This window comes from Narcine bancroftii, chromosome 5 (assembly GCF_036971445.1).
Source record: "Narcine bancroftii isolate sNarBan1 chromosome 5, sNarBan1.hap1, whole genome shotgun sequence".
NCBI classification, from domain to species: domain Eukaryota; kingdom Metazoa; phylum Chordata; class Chondrichthyes; order Torpediniformes; family Narcinidae; genus Narcine; species Narcine bancroftii.
The window spans coordinates 83,181,940-83,207,147 of record NC_091473.1 but is presented as its reverse complement, the minus strand read 5'-3'; the positions used below and the strand labels follow the sequence as shown (position 1 = coordinate 83,207,147).

General features: G+C 42.2%; 1 protein-coding gene across 2 annotated transcripts in view; it reads left to right on the top strand.

Annotated features, from left to right (window-relative positions):
- Positions 1–719: 719 nt before the first annotated feature.
- The window catches only part of LOC138762732 (E-selectin-like), a 43,566-nt gene continuing 19,077 nt past the window's right edge, over positions 720–25,208 (top strand). Inside the window, exons 1-5 of one of the 2 annotated variants that reach the window (XM_069936309.1) lie at positions 720–885; positions 5,906–5,981; positions 10,431–10,694; positions 14,724–14,831; positions 21,976–22,161. In XM_069936309.1, the coding sequence (XP_069792410.1) occupies positions 883–885; positions 5,906–5,981; positions 10,431–10,694; positions 14,724–14,831; positions 21,976–22,161 (637 nt within the window). In that variant the 5' untranslated portion in view covers positions 720–882. Of the gene's footprint in view, positions 886–5,905; positions 5,982–10,430; positions 10,815–14,723; positions 14,832–21,975; positions 22,162–25,208 lie in introns of both variants that reach the window. The other variant, XM_069936307.1, reaches the window with a different exon arrangement.

The following is a 25,208-nucleotide window of genomic DNA, read 5'->3' as shown; positions in this document are numbered from 1 at the left end:
GAGCATCTTCGCTCCGTCCACTTCAAAAGCAAGAATCTCCCAGTGGCAACCCATTTCAATTCCCTGCCCTATTCCCATACAGACATGTCTGTCCATGGTCTCATGCACTGCCCAACTGAGACTGCCTGCAAATTAGAGGAACAACACCTCACAATCCATCTGGGCACCCTCCACCAGAATGGCATTATCATCAACTTCTGTGGTTTTGGTTAGCCACTCCTCCCTGTCTCTCTCTTCCCCTATCCCTATGGCTCCTTTCCTCAACCTCTCCTTCCCCTATCTCTCTCTCTCTCTCTCTTTCCCTATTCATTTGTCTCCTTTCATCCAGCTCTGCATTTGCAAAGCTACTCCCCTCACCCAATCAATTCTAAGCTCTTCTCTCTGCCTCCTATCCATGTCCACTTATGGCCTCTTGGTTGTTGGCCTGTGTTACTTCCTCCCCCCACCCCTTCCCTTCTCCTCAACCTGCCTTCATTCAGGCATCTGTCTTTATTTTGCTCATACCCTGATGAACGCAGCCCTGAAACATTGGTTATATCTTTGCTTCTTATGGACATTGTGGAACCTGATGCCTTTCACCAGCAATTTTCTGTATTTGCTTGTTTAAAAATTGTTATTTAAAATACAAAAGGTAGAAATGAGTACTCAGTAGCAACAACCCATTTTCATGTTGCAGAAAAAAATTACATTCATCAAGTTTGCAGGAAGTTTGCTCATCAGAGAATTTGATGTCAGAGGGGTTGCATTTGTGACCAGAAACATCAGTCTTACAAACAGAGATTGTACTGCACAGGAGAAGAACACAAAGCTCTTAGAACTATCAACACACCAGCAAAGGGAAAAACTAGAGGGAAGAAAGCAAAGACACAGAATTTTCTTAAAATGGTAGGTTACTTTATTTTTCTTTTACTCATTTTCTGTTTTAGGTATTTGATAAACAGTTGTCAATTATATTACTGGTGCTGAGCCAAATCAGTTTCCACATGTGGGGTTCAGGAAACAACCTAAGACCAGTTGGAGCCCACTTTCCCACCTCTTGTCACCACATTGATGCAATGTTCTATAGCTCATTTTGTTTCTTGCGTGCGGTGTGTGAAACATATGTTTCATGCACCAAAGTTTGCTGCAGTGTTAGTGGTGGGATTTGAGACAGACGGCATTCTACTAACTTTCCAAAATTTACCATACCATTACTGCCAATTGTTCATTGTAGCTTATAACTGACCCAGGTCATTTGCCTCAGTGGACATTTTAAACTCCTTCCTTTTGTCTGAAAACTGACGTTAAACAAATTGGAGATTTTAAAGAATTTGGAATGTTTGGTAACACCAGTTACTGTGTGGCTGCCAAACCCTCGGAGGTGGGCTGCTGTCAGGAAGTGATGCTGCAAGACTTTGGTTTTCTTTATAAGTACAATAAGGAATCCAATTCAGGCAAGGGAGTCCAGTAAACGTTGCAGATCGTTCACAGAAAGGCTACAGCCACTGTGTGATTGGTCTGCAGTAGGCCCTTTACATAATTTAATGATTTGCTTGAAGCCTTTGAATGACCTTGTTAGGGTAACTTCTGTAGTAGTAGCACTGGAAGTGACTAGCAGGGGATTACATAGGCAAAAAAACAGCCATTCAGCCCACAGATTCATGCTTTAATTATGCCCCTCCCATCTTTTAAATTTTAAATTTAACATTTCAAACATTTGTCTTCAGCCTCCTTATATGCATCCACATTATTTATTTTAACAACATCATATACTAGTGAGTTCCACATTTTCACCATATTTTGGGGTAAAGGTAATTCTTCCAAAATTCCTATTGAATTGTTTGATAACCATCTTATATCGACCTTTAGTTATGCTTAGGATGGTTGATAGGGTACTAACCACATGGAGTATATTTTCCTGGATGATGTTGAGCTTCCTGAATTTTGTTGGATCTGCTCTCACTCAGTCAAGTATATATTATCCCATCGTACTCCTGACTTGTGCTTTATAGATGGTAGAAAGGCTTCGGTCACATGCAGTCTGTTTCTTAGCAGCTGACTTGCTTTTGTAATCACCTTAGTTTTGTAACCTGTACACTTCAGTTTCTATTTCTTGCTGGTCTCCAGGTTGTGGGTGATGAGGGACCCTTGAATGTCAAGAGTAAATGGTTAGTCTCTTCTTTTGTAGAATATGTTTAAGGACTGACATATTTCTGACATAAATATTAAATGTTATCTTGGCCTTGCTACATGTCTTCACAATCTGCTTCATTTGACAAGGAGTTGCTATAGTGAGTGATATGCCCACTTCTGACCTTACAATTAAAGGAAGGTCATTGATGACCCTGCTCTGCAGATCTTCTGGGGGTGGGATGATTGACCCATATCATAATAATCTTTTTCAGAAGGACAAATCCTGTAACCTGTGGCAAGTCGTTAGGAGAGAAATATTTAGTTATTCTAGGGTGGGGAGGACCAGCAAGATCGCTCCTCTACATCCAATTCAAGCAAGAATGAATATTCATGGGGCCTGAGATGAGATCCAGGTTTTAACCCTAATTCATCAGCAACTGACTCATTTGAAAAGTAATGTGAAATTGATTTAAAATACATAATCTGATAAGATAGAACATTTCAACAATTTTCTTCTGTTATAACACAACCACTTTTCACACTAACCATCCGAGCTCACAAATGCTTACACTAACATTCCAAGCTCACAACTGTTCACACTAACTAATCCGATACTCTCATATTCATGAAACAATATTCACTTATTTATTTATATAGATGAAATACATGTCCTGCCTATGTATTGCTTGTCTATATGTGTGTTAAGTCTGGTCTTTCTGCATGTTTTGCGTCGAGGACTGGAGAACGCTGTTTCGTTGGGTTGTACTGGTACAACTTTTACAACTAAACTAAAGGATGGAAGAACCCCATAAGAACCTAAATGCTGCGACACATTCACAGGCTGAATGACCCATCTATCTGCTGTATATTTTATGGTCCTTCAACGTCATAATTTAACACTTGTTCGTGCCCTTACCCACAGGATTTAATGCATATTTGTAAAATAATACATAGTCAGATTAGGGACTGTCATTGTGGCTTTGTGAGGGGTAGGACATGTCTGACCAACTTAATTGAGTTTTTTTGAGGAGGTGACAAAGGTGATTGACGAGTGTAGAGCAGTAGACGATAGGCTGATCAAGCAGATGTAGATGTATGGGATTGATGGTGAATTTACGGGTATTAATCAGGCTGGAGGCTTTATGACTCATGATGTTTTGGTGGAATCGGTGTTGATGATGTATAAAAATTACTTGTATGAATAAGTGGATGGATGGGTTAGTAAGTTTGCAGATGATTGCCGGAGATGTGTGCAGTCTAGAGGGTTATCTAAGAATAGATCAGGGTATATATAGTGCTGTCCATAATGGTGGGAACAAAGATACGTTTTCCTTTATTTGCCCCTGTGCTTCACAGTTTTAAATTTGTAATCAAACAATTCACATGTGATTAAAGTGCACATCCCAGATTTTATTCAAGGTATTTGAATCCATGGTTATTTGACCCTGCAGAATTACAGTTCTATTTATACATAGTTCCCCCATTTCAGGGCACCATAATATTTGGGATATTTGGCTTCACTGGTGTTTGTGATATTCAGGTATGTTTAATTATCTCATTTTAATGCCTGTCGGACACATTAGAGACACTCTTCAGGAGGCAAGTGTGGATGTGTCAATGACTACAGTCTGCAGAAGACTTCACCTTGAATGGTGGAGCAGGCTTGATGGGCCGGGTGGCCTATTCTTGCTCCTATTTCCGATGTTCTTAAGGAAATGAACAGACCAAATGTTTTTCACAGAGAGTGGTAAGTGCCAGGAACAGTGGTAGAAAGCAGTCACAATAGTAGACTTCTAGATTGACACATATGTAAATACGAAATGGGGAGGTGGGGGGGGGGGGGTGGAGAGTTGAATGGTATCTATCAAGTACAAGCCGCAGAATTTGTTTTGGACATTGTGTTTGGCCCAGGCATATCTTCCAGTACGGTTCTATGTTTGTAAGTCGGTGCCACACAATCACAATTTTACTTTTTCAAAGTGAAGCAGAGAATGTTGTTTTGTGTTCCTACTTATTGCAGCTGGGTATATCATGGAGCTTGTGTAGGTGACAGTGGATCCTGAGCACTCACGCAGGCAAGGTTGTGTCCGGCTTTGTTCCCAACCAAGTCAAGAAAGCTGCACTAAAATAACAAACTACATTCATGCCTTGAACCAGATCCAGTAACTTCCAGTCCCTGATCAATCCCAACAAAAACTCCCACGCTATCCCCTGATGGCCATGCCATCTGATCACCTGAGGCATCACTCTCTCTACTTGCTGATGGCTCACAATTAGATTTTGTATCATCATTGCATTTAGTACATGTAGGATGGGAGGGGGTGTCACTCACTGTCTGTCAGCAGGGAGGCATTGTCTTCTCAGATTGTGCAGGGAAAGGTAGTGACCATCAACAGTGTTGGGGGTGGGGAGATCACAAAACTCTTTGGAAATCCTATCATAAACATGATGTAGATAAAATCAGCAGGGAGGCAATGGTGTTCAGGAAACTCTATGAGAATAAGAATTTATTCATAAATACAATGAACATGTGGACTGAAATTCTTTCTAGTTGCAACCACACATACATAAGATACACCAATATCAACAGTATAAATTAAATTACCACAATATGCCTTGATATAGAAAAAGAGATAATATATTTTGAAGGATAGATAAATAAATATTGTAGTTAATGATGATTTAATACAGGTACACGATCCTTTAGCCGGACATCTAAAATCCGGAAAGCTCCAAAATCTGGCAAGTGGGGAGAGAGATGGCAGGCGGGAGATGGGCATCACAAATCGGGTGGGCGGGGGGGGGGACCAGCAGCGTGAGTCGGGCGGGCGGGAGGGGAGGGGAGACCAGCAGCGTGAGTTGGGTGGGTGAGGGGGGAGGAGACCGGCAGCACGAGTCAGGCGGGCGGGAGACTGGCAGTGCGAGTCAGCCGGACGGGAGACCAGCGGTGTGAGTTGGGCCGGCGAGGGAGAGAGACCGGCAGCGCCAGTCGGTCCACCGGGGGGGTGGGTGGAGAGACTGGCTGCGCGAGTCAGGCCGGCGGGCAGGAGGGAGTTGGGGGGGGGAGACGGCAACACAACTGGAAGGGGGTGTGGGTGAATACGGCAGCACAATCCGGGTGGGTTTAAATCTGGCTTTCTGAAATCCGGAAAAATCCGAAATTTGGAACACACTGTCCCCCAAGGGTTCCAGATAAAGGATTGTGTACCTGTAATACAAATGATCTTTTGTTGCTCCTGGAGTAGTTTAAGGTTAGGATTAGGGTAGTAAAGAGAGGTGAAAGAGCCTGATAGCTGTTGGGGAAACAATCAGTTCTTGAACGTGGAGGTGCTGATGTTTAAGCTTCAGTACCTTCCACCTGAAGAAGGTACAGAGGGGGTTGTGACCAGTGGGATGGGATCCTTTATGGCTCCTTTTTTTGAGGCAGCATCTCAGATTAATGTCAGTGTACTTTCCACTCTACATCAGTTGAAGCTTGATAGAATATTTCATGACAGGCCAAATCTCCTCAGACTTCTTAGAAAGTCACGACATAGATGTGCCTTCTTCACAGTTGCCTCAGAGGGTTGGCTCCAGGAAAAGCCCAGGAACAAAATCTCTAACCAGTGCTGAAAATTGCATTGAAAGGCATAATATATAGTACAATAAAAAAAATTGCATATATATCAGGAAAATTTGTTTTAATGTATTGTAATGAAAATGTATATAATCTGCAATGTTAACTGTATGTTGTGTTCATTTATTCTTTACTGTACATGAAAAATCTAATGTAATTTTTTGGTTTTTTTTATAGGCCTTTCAAGTCAAAATCTATGATAAGCATTGGGTTCAGAAGGCCTCTCATGCTTGGCTTTTAGTTGTGATATATGGTGAGCTTTTAACCTCTACCCCTTAAATATTGTAATTTTGGCATCTGTTCTTTATTTGAATGTGGAACATAAGATTTTTTTTTCTTCAGATGTATATGGCTTCAAGCCCCATTTAGAGACTGGGGCGCACAATCTCGGTTGAATTTTTAGCTTATTACCAAGGCTGCACTGTACTTTTGGACATACTTTCTCACGTGCTATGTCAAATCAAGGCAGTGCCTTCTCAGTCAAATGGACATGAGACATTAAAGCACTACTATAAAGAAGAGCTTTGACCAAATTTTAAGTCTCATTAGACCGAAGAAATAGGAGCAGGTCATTTGGATCTTCCAGCCTGCTCCATCATTCAGTAAGATCACAGAAGATCTGAACTTGGCTTCAACCCTATTTTCTTGTCCAATTCTTGACACCCTGTAGTGCACTACCAGTAACCACAAAGACTAGTCAGAGGGAATGATAGGCTTTAATGTACAGAAGAACCTTGCTGGCCCAGATCCAGGTATAGGAATGGTGGGAAGGGAGAGGTGGCTCGACCTTTATAGCCCAGGACCACAGGGGAAGAGTCATAGGGTATGAGTCATCAGTGGGCAGGCCAGCTCCATATATACAGTAGTCAATCATAACTATATACAATGGAGGAAACATATCACCAAATTCACCCCTCCTTTTAAAACAGAACACCCCTCAGTTATTGAACAACAAAGAAAAATGCCAAGACTAAAGATTCAGTCGCACCAGTAACCTCCTCAGTCTACGGGACCTGCGGGAAGCAGGGATGGGGTTGGTCTGCTGTTCCGCCAGCCGAGTGACAAGGCATGGGGCCACCGTCTGGCTATGTTGAGAGGGGTGATTTCAGAAACGGTATGAGAGGGAGGTAGGGACAGTGCCCTGAGGGGAGCCAGCCCTGTTGAAGTGAGGGGATGGTATCCCAGGTGAGTCTGCCCCTAACAGCGAGTACCATTGTGGGATGGTGATAAACTCTGGGTAGTCAGGGGAGTATAGGGTGGTTCTGAGCTCTCTCGCATGCATCAGATCCTGGACAGGTACTGTATCCTCGTGGCCATTGCGGTACCTCACAAAAGCATATTGAGGGTTAACATGGATGAAGTGTACCTCGTCAACAAATGGGTCAGTCATGGCCCCTCACATGTCTCCGGAGCAGGACTGGAGGGCACTGAGGGCCCATTTGCCAACTTCCTGGGGAAGGCAAACATGCGATCATGTGGGGTGGTGTTTATAGTGGGGCACAGGAGGGACCAGATGGTGTGTAATGCCCCTGGCAGGACATCCTGCCAACGAGACACTAGTAGATCCCTAGACTTCAGGGCCAGGAGCACAGCCTTCCACACAGTAGCGTTTTCTCTCTCCACCTGGCCATTACCCCTGGGGGTATAGCTGATGGTCCTACTAGTGGCTAGCCAGAAAGTACTGCCACAGCTCCTCACTCATGAACGAGGTCCCACGAATGCTGTGGATGTAATCAGGGTACCCAAACAGAGGAAGATACTGCATAGTGCCTTTATCGCAGTGGCCAAGGTCATATCTGAACAGGGAATGGCAAAAGGGAACCGGGAGTACTCGTCGAATACATTCAGGAAGTAAATGTTACTACTTGACAAGGGGAGGGGGCCCTTGAAATCGACACTCAGTCGTTCAAATGGGTGAGTGGCCTTTATGAGGTGAGCCTTGTTGGGCCTGTAGAACTGCGGCTTGCATTCAGCGCAGATCGACCGTGTCTGATTGTGGACCCGACATCCTCGACAAAGTACGGGAGGTTCCGAGACTTGATGAAGTGGAACAATCTCATAACTCTGGGATGGCAAAGGGCATTGTGCAGGTCTTGGAGATGGACGAGGTGTGCGCTGGCGCACATCCCCGGGATAGAGCATCAGGCAGATCATTGAGTTTACCTGGCTGGCACAAGATCTCATAGTTGTAGGTGAAGAGCTCAATTCTCTACCTGAGTATCATGTCATTTTTAATTTTACCCCACTGCTTCATATTGAACATGAAGGCGACAGCACGCTGGACAATCAGCAGGGGAAATCTTTTCCCGGCCAGGTAGTGGCGCCAGTGGCACATTGCCTCAATAATCGTCTGCGCCTCCTTCTCGACTGAGGATTGCTGTGCCTCATGGCCGTGAAAGGAACGTGAAAAAAAAGCTACTGGCCAGCCTGCCTGCCTGGTTGAGTGTGGCGGCCAGCGTGAAGTTGGAAGCATCGATTTCCACCTGGATGGGGATGGATTCGTCCGCAGCATGCATCATGGCCTTTGTGATGTCTCCTCAGATGAGATGGAATATAGCCTGGGCCTCTGCCGATAATGGGAAAATTGTGGACCTAATGAGGGGATGGGCCTTACCATTGTGTATAGTAAGAGAACAGCCCCAGGCACCTCTTCAGTGCTTTCAGGGTGTTCGGGACTGAGAGCTCCATAAGGGGCCGCATGCAGTAGGGGTCCGGGGAAATGACACCATGTGCCACAACGCATCCCAGGAATGCCAAGCGATTGATATTAAAGACACACTTGTCTATGTTGTATGTGATATTGAGGGACTTTGCAGTCCGCAGAAATTTAGCCAGGTTAGCGTCGTGGTCCTGTTGATCATGGCCGCAGATGGTGACATTATCTAAATAGGGAAACGACACCACCAGGCTGTGCTCCTTCACCATCCGGTCCAACACCCTTTGGAATGCCGAGACGCCATTGGAGACGCCAAAGGAGACCCGCAGGAAATGAAAAAGTTTACCGTCGTCCTCGAAACCTGTGTAGATATGGTCACTCTGGCATTGGACATGTATTATCTCTACCACTAAAGACATTCCCCTTGGGTATAAATGTGTATGCACCCATATCATTCATTATTGTACCACTAGTTTCTGCTAATAAAAGCCATGATTCCTGGTTAACTACACAGCCTTCGTCTTCTTCATTAACTGATACTTCAGGGACAACAGGAGGTAACGCGAGTACACATAGTTTACCGTTGGATTTTAGAGGGCCCGAAGCTCAGCCATTGCCTCATCATAAGTTGCGTTGCTCCTAATGACTTGGAAAGCTTGCTGGCCGACTATTCCTTGCAGCACTTTGAGCTTCTTCTCAACAGAGTCGACTAGCAGTCTCGAGGAAGTTGCTAAAGCAGCTGATCCATTGCTCGCACTGTTCAGACACACCTGGGAATTGAGGGTCCACTTCTAACTGATCGGGGTGCAGCAGCTTCTCCTTTACTGGAGAGATCATTTCTGTATATTAAATTGTAGTGCACTACCAGTAACCACAAAGTCTAGGCTGAGGGAATGATCGGCTTTAATGTACAGAAGAACCTTGCTGGCCCAGATCCAGGTATAGGAATGGTGGGAAGGGAGAGGTGGCTTGACCTTTATGGCCTAGGACCATGGGGGAGGAGTCATAGGGTATGAGTTATCAGTGGGCGGGCCAGCTCCATATATACAATAGTCAATCATATCTATATACAATGGAGGAAACATATCACCACATACCCTTAAATCCCCCAATAGTCTAGAAATCTATTTTTGTCATGAATATAGTGTTATGGAGTAATACAGCCTGAAAACTGGCTCTTTGGCCCTCTCTCCATACATGCCATCATCTTTTGCCTATCCATATATTTGAAAAATCATCATTCAAAGATTTAACCTCCTCTCAGCCTCAGGGTTAGGATTCTGAGACCATAACCACTAGTTCAAGAGACCCTAATCAGGGGAAATATCCTCACAGCATCTCCACTGATAAACTGTCAGAATTCAGGATGTTTCACAAATTATATTCTCTTTGTCACAGTGATGGTTTGTGGGAATTGACTATTTGGATATTGGCTGCTATATGGTCAATGCTACTACAATGACCCTAATGCATGATTTAGTTAATTGGATGCAGATTGTGTTAATATGTGCTGAGGTAGTGAATTGTATATGTTTTACACAAACAATTAGTTCACTATTGCCTTTTTATAGCAGATTAACTCCACAATCCAAATTTTATCACCTCAACATATTCTGCAGCTACCACTCCTGTTGCGAGCAAACATTTTTGTCGACAGCCTCTTTCTCTTCCTTGCTAATTCAAGCTTGTTCCCACATTTTAATGTCTCCTTGCTATTATAATGCATTGCTAAATGAAATAATAGTGTTTGCCTCAAGTCGGGCAATTCTACCTCAGTATTCAGAACATAAGCAGTAAATGCTTTTAGATACAAGAAAGTTTCCTCTTCAGTCTGATTTCTTGATGATATTGATGAAATGCTAGAAAACCCTTCAAGTTAATTCTCAACAGCAATGTTGGAAAAATGGCAAGACCACATCACTTAGCTCACTGAGAACTTCTTCAAGGGCAGCATTATGATTGACTGAGAATCCAAGACACTACCTTATATTTACAGGTGATAATGAATCTCCAATTTTTTTTTCATCATGTTTATTTTCTTCACAGAGCTTGTAAGTTGGGAAGGAGTCCAGACATGGAATTATGAATATTCACCAACAAATATGACATGGCCAGATGCCAGAGAATACTGTTTAAAGTCCTTCACTGACCTGGTTGCAATTCAAAACCAAGAGGAAATTCATCATCTAAATCAGATTTTACCAAGAAATCCAACTTACTACTGGATTGGAATAAGGAAGATTGGTGGAGTTTGGACCTGGGTTGGAACAAATAAGTCGCTGGATAAAGAAGCAGAAAACTGGGCTGCAGGTGAACCAACAGCTGGGGGAGAGGACTGTGTAGAAATTTATATAAAGAGAGATAAAGATGCTGGAAAATGGAACAATGAACCATGTAATGAAAGAGAGAAAAGAGCTTTATGTTACTTAGGTAAGCTCTTGTGGACCTATTTCTTCTCATTCTATTGAGTTAAAAATCAGAAACTTAAAAATGCACCAAAAAAAAGCACTCTGTGCTGATATGATGGCAGGAGACAATTAGATCTTAATGTTCAGGCTTTAGATAGACAGACCTTTTCGGTCCATAAGTGTGCGCTGCTCTATTAAACCCAATTGGCCTACAACCCCAGCATGTGTTTGAATGGAGGGAGGAAACCAGGAGAATGTACAAACTCCTCACAGACAGCACCGGATTCGAACCTAGGTCACTGGCGCTGTAACAGCATTGTACTAACGGTTATGCTAACTGTGGCACTTTCTTAAATTTGAGCAGCTAACCGTGTATTCAGCAACAGCTAGCAAATCACAATCCTATTAAAGAAGGTTAATTGTTGATTAGTTTTCATTAAATATTGAAGTGAATCTCCAAATGTTTGTTGTTTTCCAGAGATGTGTGACATAGAAGTTTGTGTGGTAGGTGCTCGAGGACCTCAGCCCAAACCTGCATTTGTTTTGGATTTACAAAAATTGGTTGTGATTACTTTGCATTGATCTCCTAAGGACAATTTTCTGAATAATGGCTGTTTCAACCTCACAGTGAGGCCCTTTGCCATGACAGCAGGATGTTATGCAAATCTAGGGTATTCAGGAAAGTTAGCAAAGCAAGTCTGTCAGTTACATGCATTTCAGTAAGAACACCCTCTATGAAGCTTGGCACCTGATGATCCAACCACAAATGTAACCTCAGTGATTTGCCACAATCTTTTATGCATTGAAGTAATTCTAAGGTGGTGCTGGCAATGTTTGCATTTTTAAAAATTGTTGCACAATTTACTTTTCACATTTTCTGTGCTTCCAGAAATTCATTGGATAAATGCTAGATATTTTTAAAAACTGCTTTCACCTTTTACTGAAATACCCACTTAACAATTCATTAATTGGAAATTTTTCGACAAACATTTTTAAATGCCCAATAAAGTTAAAAAATATGAAAAATATTTTCCATGGTAAACTGTAGTATAGAAAATGGGATAAGAAGCGGGCAGCAGAAAAATTAACCAATCACTCACAAAAAAATTACAGTAAAATCCCCGTTACCTGGCACTTAATCAACTGGAAACTCAGCCAACCAGCAAAAATGTTGAGAAATTAAATAAATAAATACATTTTAAAATAAATAAATTTTTAAATAAAGGTTTAAAATTGTAAAAGTAAAAGTTCTCCAAAGCAACTCCTTGGTGAAGATGGGAACAAACATTCAGCCAGTAGAGCGCCCTGGTTGTGCCCTGCTTGCAGCTGCTGTTTGAATAAAGTTTCAGTAAAGTTGTGTTTGAATAAAATGATGGCGCCCGGATGAAGAGCTGGCCAATACTGCTTCCCCCTGGGGCAACTCTCCCAAAGCGTCTTTCTACCCCTGCCTAGTAAGAGTATTTATTTTTATTAGCATATTATTAAGTATGTTGGTAAGGTTTTATCTGTAAATTAGATGAAGGGGGGAGGTTAATTATGATGCTGCTCAGTTAGTATAGTGGCTAGTATAAGGGCCAGCGACCAGGGTGTGAATTTAAAGGAAGGTGCACAGAGGGTTTAACCGGGACATGTGTGGAGGTGGGTCGTGTTATGTCGAGTATCTAACCAGGATACAAGTGTGGAGGTGAGGGAGGTTGCACCGAGGGTCTGACCGGGGCACTGGTGTGGAGATGAGTTAGGTTACGCCGAGGGTCTGATTGGAACACTGGTGTGGAGGTGAGTCAGGTTGAGCCGAGGGTCTGACTGGGACACTGCCGTCGAGGAGAGTCAGGTTGCCCTGAGGGTCTGATTGGAACACTGGTATGGAGGTGAGTCAGGTTACGCCGAGGGTCTGATTGGAACACTGGTGTGAAGGTGAGTCAGGTTGCGCCAAGGGTCTGATTGGAACATTGGTGCAGAGGTGAGTCAGGTTGCGCCGAGGGTCTGACTGGGACACTGGTGCCGAGGAGAGTCAGGTTGCGCCGAGTGTCTGACTGGGACACTGGCGTCGAGGAGAGTCAGGTTGCACTGAGGGTCTGATTGGAACACTGGTGTGGAGGTGAGTCAGGTTGCACCAAGGATCTGATTGGAACACTGGTGTGGAGGTGAATCAGGTTACGCCGAGGGTCTGATTGCGACACTGGCGTCGATGAGAGTCAGGTTGCCTGAGGGGTCTGACTGGGGCATTGGCGTGGAGGTGAGTCATGTTGCACCAAGGATCTGATTGGAACACTGGTGTGGAGGTGAATCAGGTTACGCCGAGGGTCTGATTGGAACACTGGTGTGGAGGTGAGTCAGGTTGCGCCGAGGGTCTGACTGGGACACTGGTGCTGAGGAGAGTCAGGTTGCACCAGGGGTCTGATTGGAACACTGGTGTGGAGGTGAGTCAGGTTGCGCCAAGGGACTGATTGGAACACTGGTGTGGAGGTGAATCAGGTTACGCCAAGGGTCTGATTGGAACACTGGTGTGGAGGAGAGTCAAGTTGACCTGAGGGTCTGATTGGAACACTGGTGTGGAGGTGAGTCAGGTTGCGCCGAGGGTCTGACTGGGACACTGGTGTCGAGGAGAGTCAGGTTGCACCAAGGGTCTGATTGGAACACTGGTGTGGAGGTGAATCATGTTACGCCAAGGGTCTGATTGGAACACTGGTGTGGAGGTGAGTCAGGTTGCGCCAAGGGTCTGATTGGGACACTGGTGTGGAGGTGAATCAGGTTACGCCAAGGGTCTGATTGGAACACTGGTGTCGAGGAGAGTCAGGTTGACCCGAGGGTCTGATTGGAACACTGGTGTGGAGGTGAGTCAGGTTGCACCGAGGGTCTGATTGTAACTCTGATGTGGAGGTGAGTCAGGTTGCACCAAGGGTCTGATTGGAACACTGGCGTCGAGGAGAGTCAGGTTGACCTGAGGGTCTGATTGGAACACTGGTGTGGAGGTGAGTCATGTTGCATGGAGGGTCTGATTGGAACACTGGTGTGGAGGTCAATCAGGTTACACCGAGGGTCTGATTGGAACACTGGTGTGGAGGTCAATCAGGTTACACCGAGGGTCTGATTGGAACACTGGTGTGGAGGTGAGTCAGGTTGCGCCGATGGTCTGACTGGGATACTGGTGCCGAGGAGAGTCAGGTTGCACCAAGGGTCTGATTGGAACACTGGTGTGGAGGTGAATCAGGTTACGCCAAGGGTCTGATTAGAACACTGGTGTTGAGGTGAGTCAGGTTGCGCCAAGGGTCTGATTGGAACACTGGTGTGGAGGAGAGTCAGGTTGACCTGAGGGTCTGACTGGGACACTAGTGTCGAGGAGAGTCAGGTTGCGCCGAGGGTCTGACTGGGACACTGGCGTCGAGGAGAGTCAGGTTGCACCGAGGGTCTGATTGGAACACTCTTGTTGAGGTGAGTCAGGTTGCACCGAGTGTCTGACCGGGGCACTGATGTGGAGGTGAGTCAGGTTGCGCCAAGGGTCTGATTGGAACACTGGTGTGGAGGTGAGTCAGTTTGCACCGAGGGTCTGACTGGGACACTGGCGTCGAGGAGAGTCAGGTTGACCTGAGGGTCTGACTGGGGCATTGGCGAGGAGGTGAGTCATGTTGCACCGAGGGTCTAATTGGAACACTGGTGTGGAGGGGAGTCAGGTGGCACTGAGGGTCTGACCAGGGCACTGGTGTGGAGGTGAGTCAGGTTGCGCCGAGGGTCTGACCGGGACACTGGCATGGAGGTGAATCAGGATGCACCGAGGGTCTGACCGGGACACTGGCATGGAGGAGACGGGCAGTGAAAATATTGAAAAATCTGCTCCCATTATGTGAGGGCCATGGTGAGGGATGTGGATGTGTAGAGTCCTTTTTTAAGTTCACTGTTTTTGCATGTTTTTATCCTGTTTTGATTTTGACAGCTTCATGCAAACCTACTTCATGTAGTGATAATGGAGAATGTGTGGAAACTATTGGAAATTATACATGTCGGTGCAATGAAGGGTTCTTTGGGCAAGAATGTGAAAATGGTAAGCACAAGAGCTCTGCTGTGGGTGATTTTAAGGTTAAAATTTTACTGTGGAGATTATATAAAAATTTTTTAACATACAGAAAATACTTTGCCCTTTAGTAAAACACAGAACCATTTCTTGCAGTTTGTGTTTTTCATATTTAATAATCTAACTCTAGTGTTCATGATGCAAGGTTTTGTGCATCAATTCAAGCATCATTCTGTTCCTGGGAGTGGACGTTGTTTTAAAGCATTATTTATATCTTCATTAATGGTGTGTGGATGTTATGGTCAAAGTCTGCACTGAATGAACACCCAGACTGCTCACAAGGTTATTTCAGAGACCAGTTAAACAACAAACCAGTTAATCATTTCTTGCTTTCACCTGAACAATAACAGCTGATTTAAGAAAGGTTCACATGAGATCTGATATTTCAGTTAGAATTCAAAGATAGAAATAATTACACTGCCAAACTGAGACTACATGTAAATTGGAGGAACAACACCTAAATATTCCATTTGGGCCCTCTCCAAACAGAAGGCATTAGCATCAACTTCTCCAGTTTCTGTTAGATTCCTTCAACTCACTCCTCTCTCTCTACCCCCTCTCTCTCCCTCTCTTTTCATATCCCCCTGTCTCCCCCTCTGTCTCCTTTCCTCCAGCTCCAGAATCCTTCCCTCTCTATTCAGAACCCTTCCCTTACACTTCTCATCTTTTTTTTCTCTGCTGCCCTCCCACCCATATCTACCTATGACTTGTTGGCCTGTTCTAATCCATCTGCCTTTTTTTCCTTTCTCTCCCTACCATTTTATTCAGATGCCTTCCTGGTTTTTTTGCTCACACCTTGACAAAGGGCTCAGGCCTGAAACGTTGGTTATATTCTTTTGCTTCCTATAGGTGCTCCGAGACCTGCTGAGTTTCTCCAGAACACTTGTGTATTGTTTGCAATTTTATACATAGGATTAGATCAGGACTATCAAAGTAGAGGAGTTGCTATTAATCCTGATCTACTCCATCACTCAAATAAAACTGAACACAAAAATTCATTTGCTGTCAATAATCCAAAACTCTTTCTCAGGTTGCATTGCTTTTGAATTCCTCTACTGAAATCAAACAGAAATGTGGGTTTTTTACAAAGATTTCCCAATGTAAAGAGCCTTTCAAATCTAATGCTTGGCTACAAACTCTGCGTGAGTTTTTCGTGGTGTGATAATCCTTAAATGTAATATAACCAAGTATCTGGCCTAAAAAAAATAAAATTTTATTTATATTGTGAGGTCTTGGTACACCTCCACATTACAAAAAAGGTGACGGTAATTTAAAACGTATTAAAGTAGATAAATCCTCAGGGCCTCAGACATTGTGGGAGGCCTGGACAAAAATTGCAGGAACACCAGTAGAGATATTTGTATCACTGTTAGCCATGGGTGAAAAGCCAGAAGACTGTAGGGTCGCTAATGTTGTACCTTTATTTAAGAAAGGCTGCATGGACAAGTCAGAGAACTGTACAACAGTGTATAAAAATTACTGAAGGTGATTCTATGACATAGAATCTATATTTATTTGGAACAGTAAGAAATGATAAGGAATACTCAACGTGTTTCTGTGCTTAGGGAATCATGTTTCACAGATTGCCTAATTTTGAAGAGATGACCAAGAAGATTGATAAGGGCATGATGGATTGATGAGGGATGCTGTGTGCATGAGCTTTATCAAGGCCTTTGTCAAGGTCCCACACGGTAGGCTCATCCTGAAGAATAGATCGCATGAGATCCAGGGTGAGGTAGCCAATTAGATTCAAAATTAGCTTGGTGGCAAAAGACAGAGGGGTAGTGTAGTCCTGTGATCAGGCTGGGTCCACTGTTGTTTGGAATCTCAAGTAGCAATTTGGTTGATGATGCAGTTAATACATTTGAAGATTACAATAAAATTAGTGGCATAATAGATAATGATGAGGGTTATCAAAATTCCAGCTGAGGAACTGGGCCAAGGAATAGCAGGTGGAATTTAACGTGGTCAGGTATGTGGTGTTGCATCTTAGTAAGTTAAACCAGGGCAGGACTTACACAGTAAATGTAAGGCCATGGAGAGTGTTGTAGAACAGAGTGATATAGGAATTTAGAGACATAGTCCCTGAAAGTGGTTACAGAGGTAGACAGGGTGGTGGTGTGTTTCACACACTTGCCTTCATTGGTCAGGGCATAGAGTGAAGGATTTGGCATGTCATGATGTAACCCTTGGTGCAACCCAACTTTGGTGAGATCACACGGAGCATTGTGTTCAATTCTGGTACCCAGTTGTAGGAAAAATGCCATTAAGCTGGAAAGGATGCATAAAAGATTCTCAAGGATATTACCAGGACTGGAGAGCTTGGTTATAAGGATAGGAGGAGATAATTTTTTTTCCCCTGGATCATAGGAGGGGTTACCTTATAAAGGTAAATAAAGACATGAGGGGCATAGATAGGGCTATTTCCCAGGGAATGGCCCGTTTCCCAGGAAATGGTTTCTAAAACTAAAAGGCATAGATTTAAGGTGAGAGGGGAAAGATTTTAAAGCAACATGTTTTATTTTAATTGAGGTTTTGTGGATATATGGAATAAGCTTCCAAATGAAGCTGTAGCAGTGGGCGCAGTAGCAATGTTTAAGACATATAAACAGGTACATGACCATGAAAAGTTTAGAATGATATGGGCCAAACACACACAAGTAGGCCTAGCTCAGCTGAACACACTGGCAGTCATGGACAAGTTGGGCCAAAGGGAATGATTCTGTGCTGTACAACTCTACAACTCTACCACACAATGATACTATATGAGTTACTGGTCATGATGAAGTTCACACACATCTAGCAGAAAGCTCTCTTTGCCCTTTGAACAATCCCTCTCTATGCTAAATGAAAACCTGAGGTATCTCCTGAAATTGTGAAGTTCTAACTAATTGCTGAGCTCCATTATGTGACTGTTTAAACCGAGTCAGTAAATAAATGAACAAAACCGCACTGCAGCAGGCCATGCCTCATCTTCCCAGAACATCTCTGCACATTCTACTCATATTTATCATTAGTTAGGCTGAACAAATACAACAACAAAAATTGATAGATCTTAGAGTATTAACAATATGGATATTTACATGTGTTTTAATTTTAGACACACTTTTAACTGAGCTTTTGGACTACTATGCATAAGAAGGCCGATATTAGCATACTGATTAAGGCCAAAAATTTTGTTATGCAATGCTTTCAAGGGCAAATAACTCCAGGAACTTATTCTGATATCACTTCCTGACACTGTACCGTCTTTCTCTTTCTCACCAGGATGTGGGAAGCAAGCACAGCCTCCTTTGCAGCCATTTCGAAAGAAAGCATAGCCCTCACACTTACTCCAGGGCTGTGGTTTAGTAGACAATACCATTGCAAGCTGGAGGCCTGACAGAATGAGCATGTCTGTGTGCACCAGGTGTGCAGTAGTAAGTGACAATGAATACCAACTGTACAATGGCAAGATAACAGCAGCAGAATTACAAAGGAATAATATCCCATGTAGGTTTACCATTCCATTTCAGGAGTTTCTATATTTCCTTAGAACATCGAAGGAATCCATTGTGCTCATGTTCCAATAATTTTCCCTATAATCTATTCTCCCCAAATTTCCATCAATTCCACCACTTACCTACACAAGAATAATTTTACATTGGCCTATTAACCTATTTATTTGTACCTTGGGATGTGGAAGGAAAGCAGAAAAACCCACAGAGAGAGAATCTATAAACTCAGCACAGACAGCACCAGAGGTTAAAATGGAACCTTGGTTACTGGAACAGTGAGGGAACAGATCTATGGACTAAGACACTATGTTGTCCAATTTAAAGAAAGAAATGACGAAAAGCAAAAGGTACGTTGCTAAGGCAGAACAGAAAGCCCTGGGGATGTGGATATACAAGTCTTTGAAAGTCTTGAGAAAGCTATACAAAAACATTTAGCATCCTCAACATCATAGATTAAGGCATAGAATGAAAAAACAGAGAAGTATATATTGGCATATAAGATGACTCTCAGAATTTCCAGTTAAAATGTAGCGAGTTATATTCACTGTATAAGCCACCCCAAGTCTGGCACTTACTGCTGACCAGTGGAGTGATGTTGTCACAATATTTTGAAAGGAAATTAGATTTCAGATTCAGATATCAGATTTCAGTTTATTGTCAGAGTGCATACATAACAATACATACAACCCTGAGGGCGAGGCAGAATTACCACTTATTGGTAGTGAAAAAAAATTATACACAATATGCACCTGTAAAAAAATGTGAACAGCTGTACAATACAGATAGGAAAAAAACAAACAATAAAGTCCAGAAGAAGGAGTCCTTATAAATGAGTCCCTGATTGAGTTTATTGTTAAGGAATCCAATGGTGAAGGGGTAGCAGCTGTTCCTGAATGTGGTGTGCGTCTTATGGCATCTGGTGGTGTGTCTTTCCTGGTGGCTGCAACGAGAACAGAGCATGTGCTAGGTGATGTGGATCCTTGATCATTGCTACTGTTCCCCAAAGGCAGAGTTCCTCTTAGATATTCTCAATGGTGGGGATGGTTTTGCTTGTGACATCCTGGGCTGTGTCCTCTACCTTTTGCAGAATTTTACATTCAGAGGTATTAGTGTACCCATAGCAGACTGAGATGCAGTCGGTCAGGACACTTCCCACCACACATCTGTAAAAAGCTGGCAGTAAAAGTTCACATTTTATTAGCTTATTTTAAAATAAACCACCATTGGCTCCTTTAACAGGCCATTTAAAGCCTGTACAGAGCCAACAGCAGTCGAACTGATTGGATGGACCCTGTGGGGGAGTGCTGAGACTTTGTTGTTAAGGTATGGATTTTATACAAGACCTATCAGACTACCTTGGTTTTGTGGTGATATCCTAATACACTGACATAAACAGTATTTTTATTTACAGGATTTGAGCATTGCTAGCTAGGCCTGCATTTGCTTTCTATTTTGTGGAGACTGAGCTGGTAACAGTGCCAAGGTGCTCACAAGAATAAGACCTTCTGCTTGGAGACTCTCTCAGTAAAGTTCCTTCTTTGTAGAGACCCTCCAAGCTCAAAATACATCAAGTATTTACACTTTTTAGAACAAAGATAACAACAAGTGATTCAATACAATTCAATAACTATGGTGACATCAATATTTTACTTTGACAAATACTTCCTTTCATTTAGTTACATACAATTGAAGATAAATACAATGACCAAGAAACAACAGAATTTTTTAACACTTTTGCTGGAGCAAAGCAATTCATGTGGTTCGTTTAAAAGAACAGAGTACCCAGACATCCAAGTATTGTGTCGTCTGATTCCACATGCAATACAATATCTCAATTATTGATAGACTAAGCAAATATACCTATGACCATGTCTGATGTGCTAAGTGACTAAATTTGATCTGGAAGCTTCCTTGATCCCTGGTAAGATGGTACATAATAACTTTGCAGAAGGTATCTGAAGAAAAACACAACAACTGAAAATGTTGAAATCTTGAGCAAACAAGATGAGCTGCTGGAGGAACTCAGCGGATCAGACAGCATCCATGGGAAGAAATGGTCAGCCAACATTCTGGGTTGAGACCCTTTATTGAATTTCATTGAAGGTGTCAGAAATCTGGTTTAAAGTAATGGAATTAGCATAGCCCTATTGTCTTATGTAAACCAAGAACATTGGAAAAGTATGAGGCCTTAATTCCCAAACCTTATTTCTTCAGCCTTTGCTCTGAGATGATTCATGAAATATGAGAGGTTTGGGAATCTCACACAAAAACTTTATTAGCGAGAGCATTGTTGTCTGCAGCGGTGAGCAGCAGTAGGTTTGGTTTTGTAGATGCTAAGTGCAAGCCCCATTTCTTCATATGCTTCAAGAGAACAATGGAGATTGGAGATTGACCTCAGGACATACACAAGTTGTTGCCTTCAAATTGCAACACAATGCATGAGATTTGGGTAATGTTGGTTCTGGAATGCAAGTGACAGAGTTTGAACAGTTTCCAATGTCCTGTAGATTTGTTCAACTCAACATGGAAATTTGTTGGAGGGGAGGCATGGTAATAGAGTGAGAAAAAGTGAGAAAGGTGTTATGGGTGTGGTTGGCCTGTTTCTGTGCTGCATGACTATATGAGTCTAAAGTGTTGTGCTGAACACACAGCTATGCATGACTTCATTCAGCATTGACATTAAGCCTATTGAGAACCCTTTGGTCACAATCACAACCAGAATGCTATCATGTAGCAAACATCGGATGGATATTAATAATGTTAGATGGCTGCTTCACAGTGGCACTCAATGGATAGCGTGAGATTATGATTTATGTTATCTCTGCATTTATCTTGTGATGAAGATTGTGCCCGTTGAACCTATGGATGGATGACACCTACACTACAGCTTTCAGAGGCAGTGGTAGAGGAGTTTCCTGGTAATGTCATTCCCTGTGGCAGACAGCAGGGATACCTCCCTTTAGTTATTACATCCTCCTTGAAGATGATTATAATTATAGCACATATACGCTAAGGTCTCTTAGCATGTCTTCTCACCCTTCACAAAATGGGAGATGAAAATTTGAGTGAATTATTTAAACCTAGTTTAACTATTTTTAAATGTATTTAATTATTAGAACAAAAATAAAATAGAGCATTAAAAAGCCATTTGATGTCAAATTTAATATGTTTTTCTTATTAATATAGATTAAGAAACCTCTGCCTTCTATAAAATACCATGTAAATGTGTAGGAATCTAATTTTATGCATTGGAATGTTTAAGTCATGGTGAATAACACCACTTTTCTTCAGAAAGCTCTGGGTTGATCAGAACACAACATGACTGCATGCATGGTTCAGTTTGATTCTCTAGTGCAGTCCTGAAGGTTGGGTACAATGTTAGTAGTACAGTGAACAATGTGTAAAGTTCCAAATATCCTTGCATCTTTCTCCATAGAAATACTCAAGGCTTTGAAGTGCAGAGTGTTCTCCAGTCACTCTCTTGTCCAACTACAATATGTTGCAGATTTGCCCATATAATGAGTATTTCTGCATTGTGTAAATTGTTTTGAGAATGTCTAACTTAACAAGTATTGCACAAGGGCAATTATTATTCCATTCTTCCCTTTCTGTTTCAGCTGTGAAATGTGATGTTCCAAAGCATCCACAGAATGGATATCAGAATTGTTCCCATTCAGGTGAAACCTTCACTTACCGCTCAGTATGTAATTATAGCTGTGCGGAAGGATTTGCATTGAATGGGTCGGAGAGTCAGCAGTGTTACAGCTCTGGACAATGGTCATCGCCCATTCCAACTTGTGAAGGTAGTCTTTGTTTAGAATGTATTTCCACAATCCTGCCACGAGTGCTGAATAACACTGAGTTACAGTGAAGTCTTGATTTTAAGGATGTTTTTCAGGAATAATGGTGAAAAACTCAAAAGGCTTACATTTATCTTCACTTTTTTTATATCATGTAAGAATTTCAAATAACTGCATATTATCATGTTAATGAGCGAGATTGTATAATACCTTCCATTTAAATATTATTATTGTCTATTATTAGTGCATGTACTCCTCTACTTATGATGGGGTTATGTTCCACAAACCCATCGTAAGTCAATAAAGAATTAGTACTGTACAGTACCTGGTTTTGGTTGCACCACTGTTGATTGATAATGTATTAAGTGTACGGGTATTCATCATTAATGTACACAGCTGAAAGCACACTGGGCCTGAAGAATGTTTGAAGCATTGAACTAAAATTAATTGCTAGATGGTGAGGATGGTGGGAATGCTAAAGTGACATGGCTATCAATTTCTCTCTGTTCTGATGCTACTCGAGAACAGCTTGTAGAACGTACTGCATCATGGATATTGGTTTACTAGGTGAAGTCTTCTTCAGGAAGATATCAATTTTTTGACAAGATAATTTTTTCTTCTTTTCACTGAAAATTTCTTTTTAGTAAGTAAGCGCATTCTGTATCTACCTGTCAACTCTTGCAAATTTCTCATAATTGACTAGCATTTCTTCTAACATCTGTTCATCACTATTGATAGTAGCAAGCGCCTCAACCAGTGTATTTTCTGTAAATTTTATTGGTGCCTCAGGTATAACTTCTGCTTCCTCTGCCTTCATTTCTTTATGTTTTGCTTCTTCCAGTTTGATCAGCTCCTCATCGGAAAGTTCATCAGCCTCAATGCCAACAAGCTCATGAACGTCCTCTTCATCCATTTCCAATTCTAGCTGTTTCCCAAGCACTAATATATTGTCATGTGGCAGATGTAAATTATGGGCATATGCCATCCTGTTGAAATAGGATGAATAATGAGACCACAGCTCAGATTTCAGCCGGAGAAGAGCAAAAGCATTTATTGATGTGCTGTCAGGCTTGATATAGACAAACAACAGGTGACCTGGCGGCCTGACATCTGGAGTATGTACTACCTTATGACATGCCAGGGCTTCCCCGTAGACCTACAGGTGCTGCTGAGACACTATGCCTTGCAGCTGTAGTGGCTAGTTGCCAGTAGATAGGAGTCTGTTGTGTCTAGTTATCATGAGTTTGGAGCTGTTAGTGCTAGTTCTGCCCACTCCCCTCCTTTGTACCACTACAGTCATTTATTTCATCAATAGTAGAACCTTTATTAAAGCCTTTGAAAGTGTTCACAAATGTCTTCAAAACTTTCTTCCAAATGCCATTCATGCCTTGTGACTTCTTTCCATGCTGCAGGGATGTTCTGGATATAATTTAGAATATTAAAACCTTTCCAAAACTCTCAAACACCTTTAGTCAATTCAACAGCCTGGGCAAACATTTGGCATAAATAGCATGGTTTGAACGCAGTTATTGCACCTTGGTCCATTGATTGAATGAGTGTGGTTGTGTTTGGTGGAAAAAAAACAACCTTTACATTAGTGTTATATAGAAAATTTAGGTTAAAATGACTTAAGTTAAAATGTGATGATTAATCATAAACAGGGAAGCCAGAACGGACAGGGAGCTTACTAGCAGCCAAAGACAAAAGGTTCAGCTGGATATGTTTTTTTAAACCTATCTTTTCATGGTCATAGTGAGAGACATGCAGGAGACAAAAGATTGATAAGAAGGGTGAGAAACAGAATTTAGTGTATGTAGAGTTCACAGCGTACGTAACGAACGTGATAATTAAAAATGCAGTTATACTTAGAATGCTTTTGCAATACTAACCAATTAAAACAGTATTAATAAGAAGGGGAAGGGCAAACAATAAGGGTATAAAAATCAATGCACTGTATGTATCGGGGCTTAACTGGTGAGAAACCAGTTGAGTCCAACTCTGCAGACTTGTAAATAAAGCTTGTCGTGTCATCAGTTTTAAAGAGACTCATGTGTGAGAAGTTTTATTTCTGACAATTAGGATGCTGTGGATGCCCTGGAGCATTGTCTAAAATCAGAAGAATTTTGAATGGTATGCTGTCTTGACAACAATATTCTTTTGCTTGGGGAATAAAACAGTTCAAAAACCAATCTTCAAATAATACTAATGTCATCCAGGCTTTCTTGTTTATTGTTTATTATGGTGATAATAAACAGGAAGCTTATTCTTGCTCGCATTCTTGAGTGCTCAAGGGGTTCTCAGAGTGGTAGATTAGGAAAGCCTCAGTTTGAACCTTGCAACATTTCCACCCAAAGGCAGCGTTACATGCTCTTTGAATGCCTTGAATCCTGGCATTGTCTTGGCCTCTTGATGAATGTAGGTACGTTCCAGCATATGCTTCCAGAACAAGCTCATTTCATCAACATTAAATGATTGTTCTGCCAGATATTTTTCATCAACAATTATCCTATGCAGCTTTTCCTTTAAAGCTTTGACAGCTTCACTTGCTGCCTTACCACTAACCTTCACGTTATTTAAATTTTGAAGCCTTTTGAAGCATTGGAACCACCCATGACTTGCTGTAAACATTTGCGTGTTTGTAGGTTCATCAAGACGTTTTTTAAGCTTATCGAAAAGACTTCTTGCCTTAGCCTGTATTGTCAGTATGCTAAGCAGTATCCACTTTTGCATTTGATCTTCCATCCACGTTGCAAGTAATATTTTCATATCATCAATTGGCCCAGTTCTTTTCCTCATGATCATAGTGGAATTCACCGATATTGATGATTGTACTGCATCACTGATTCGATTCTTATCCTTTAAGATGGATGAGATCATTGATTGTGAAAGACCTAACTCACATGCTATAGCCATTACCAGCTTGCTGCCTTCATTTTGAGCAAGTATCTTGAGTTTCATCTCCAGAGTAATTGCTTTCCTCTTTTTCTTCTCACCAGAAGCAGGAGAACCTAAGGGGTGTTTAGTGGACATGATGGGATGTGAATACACAA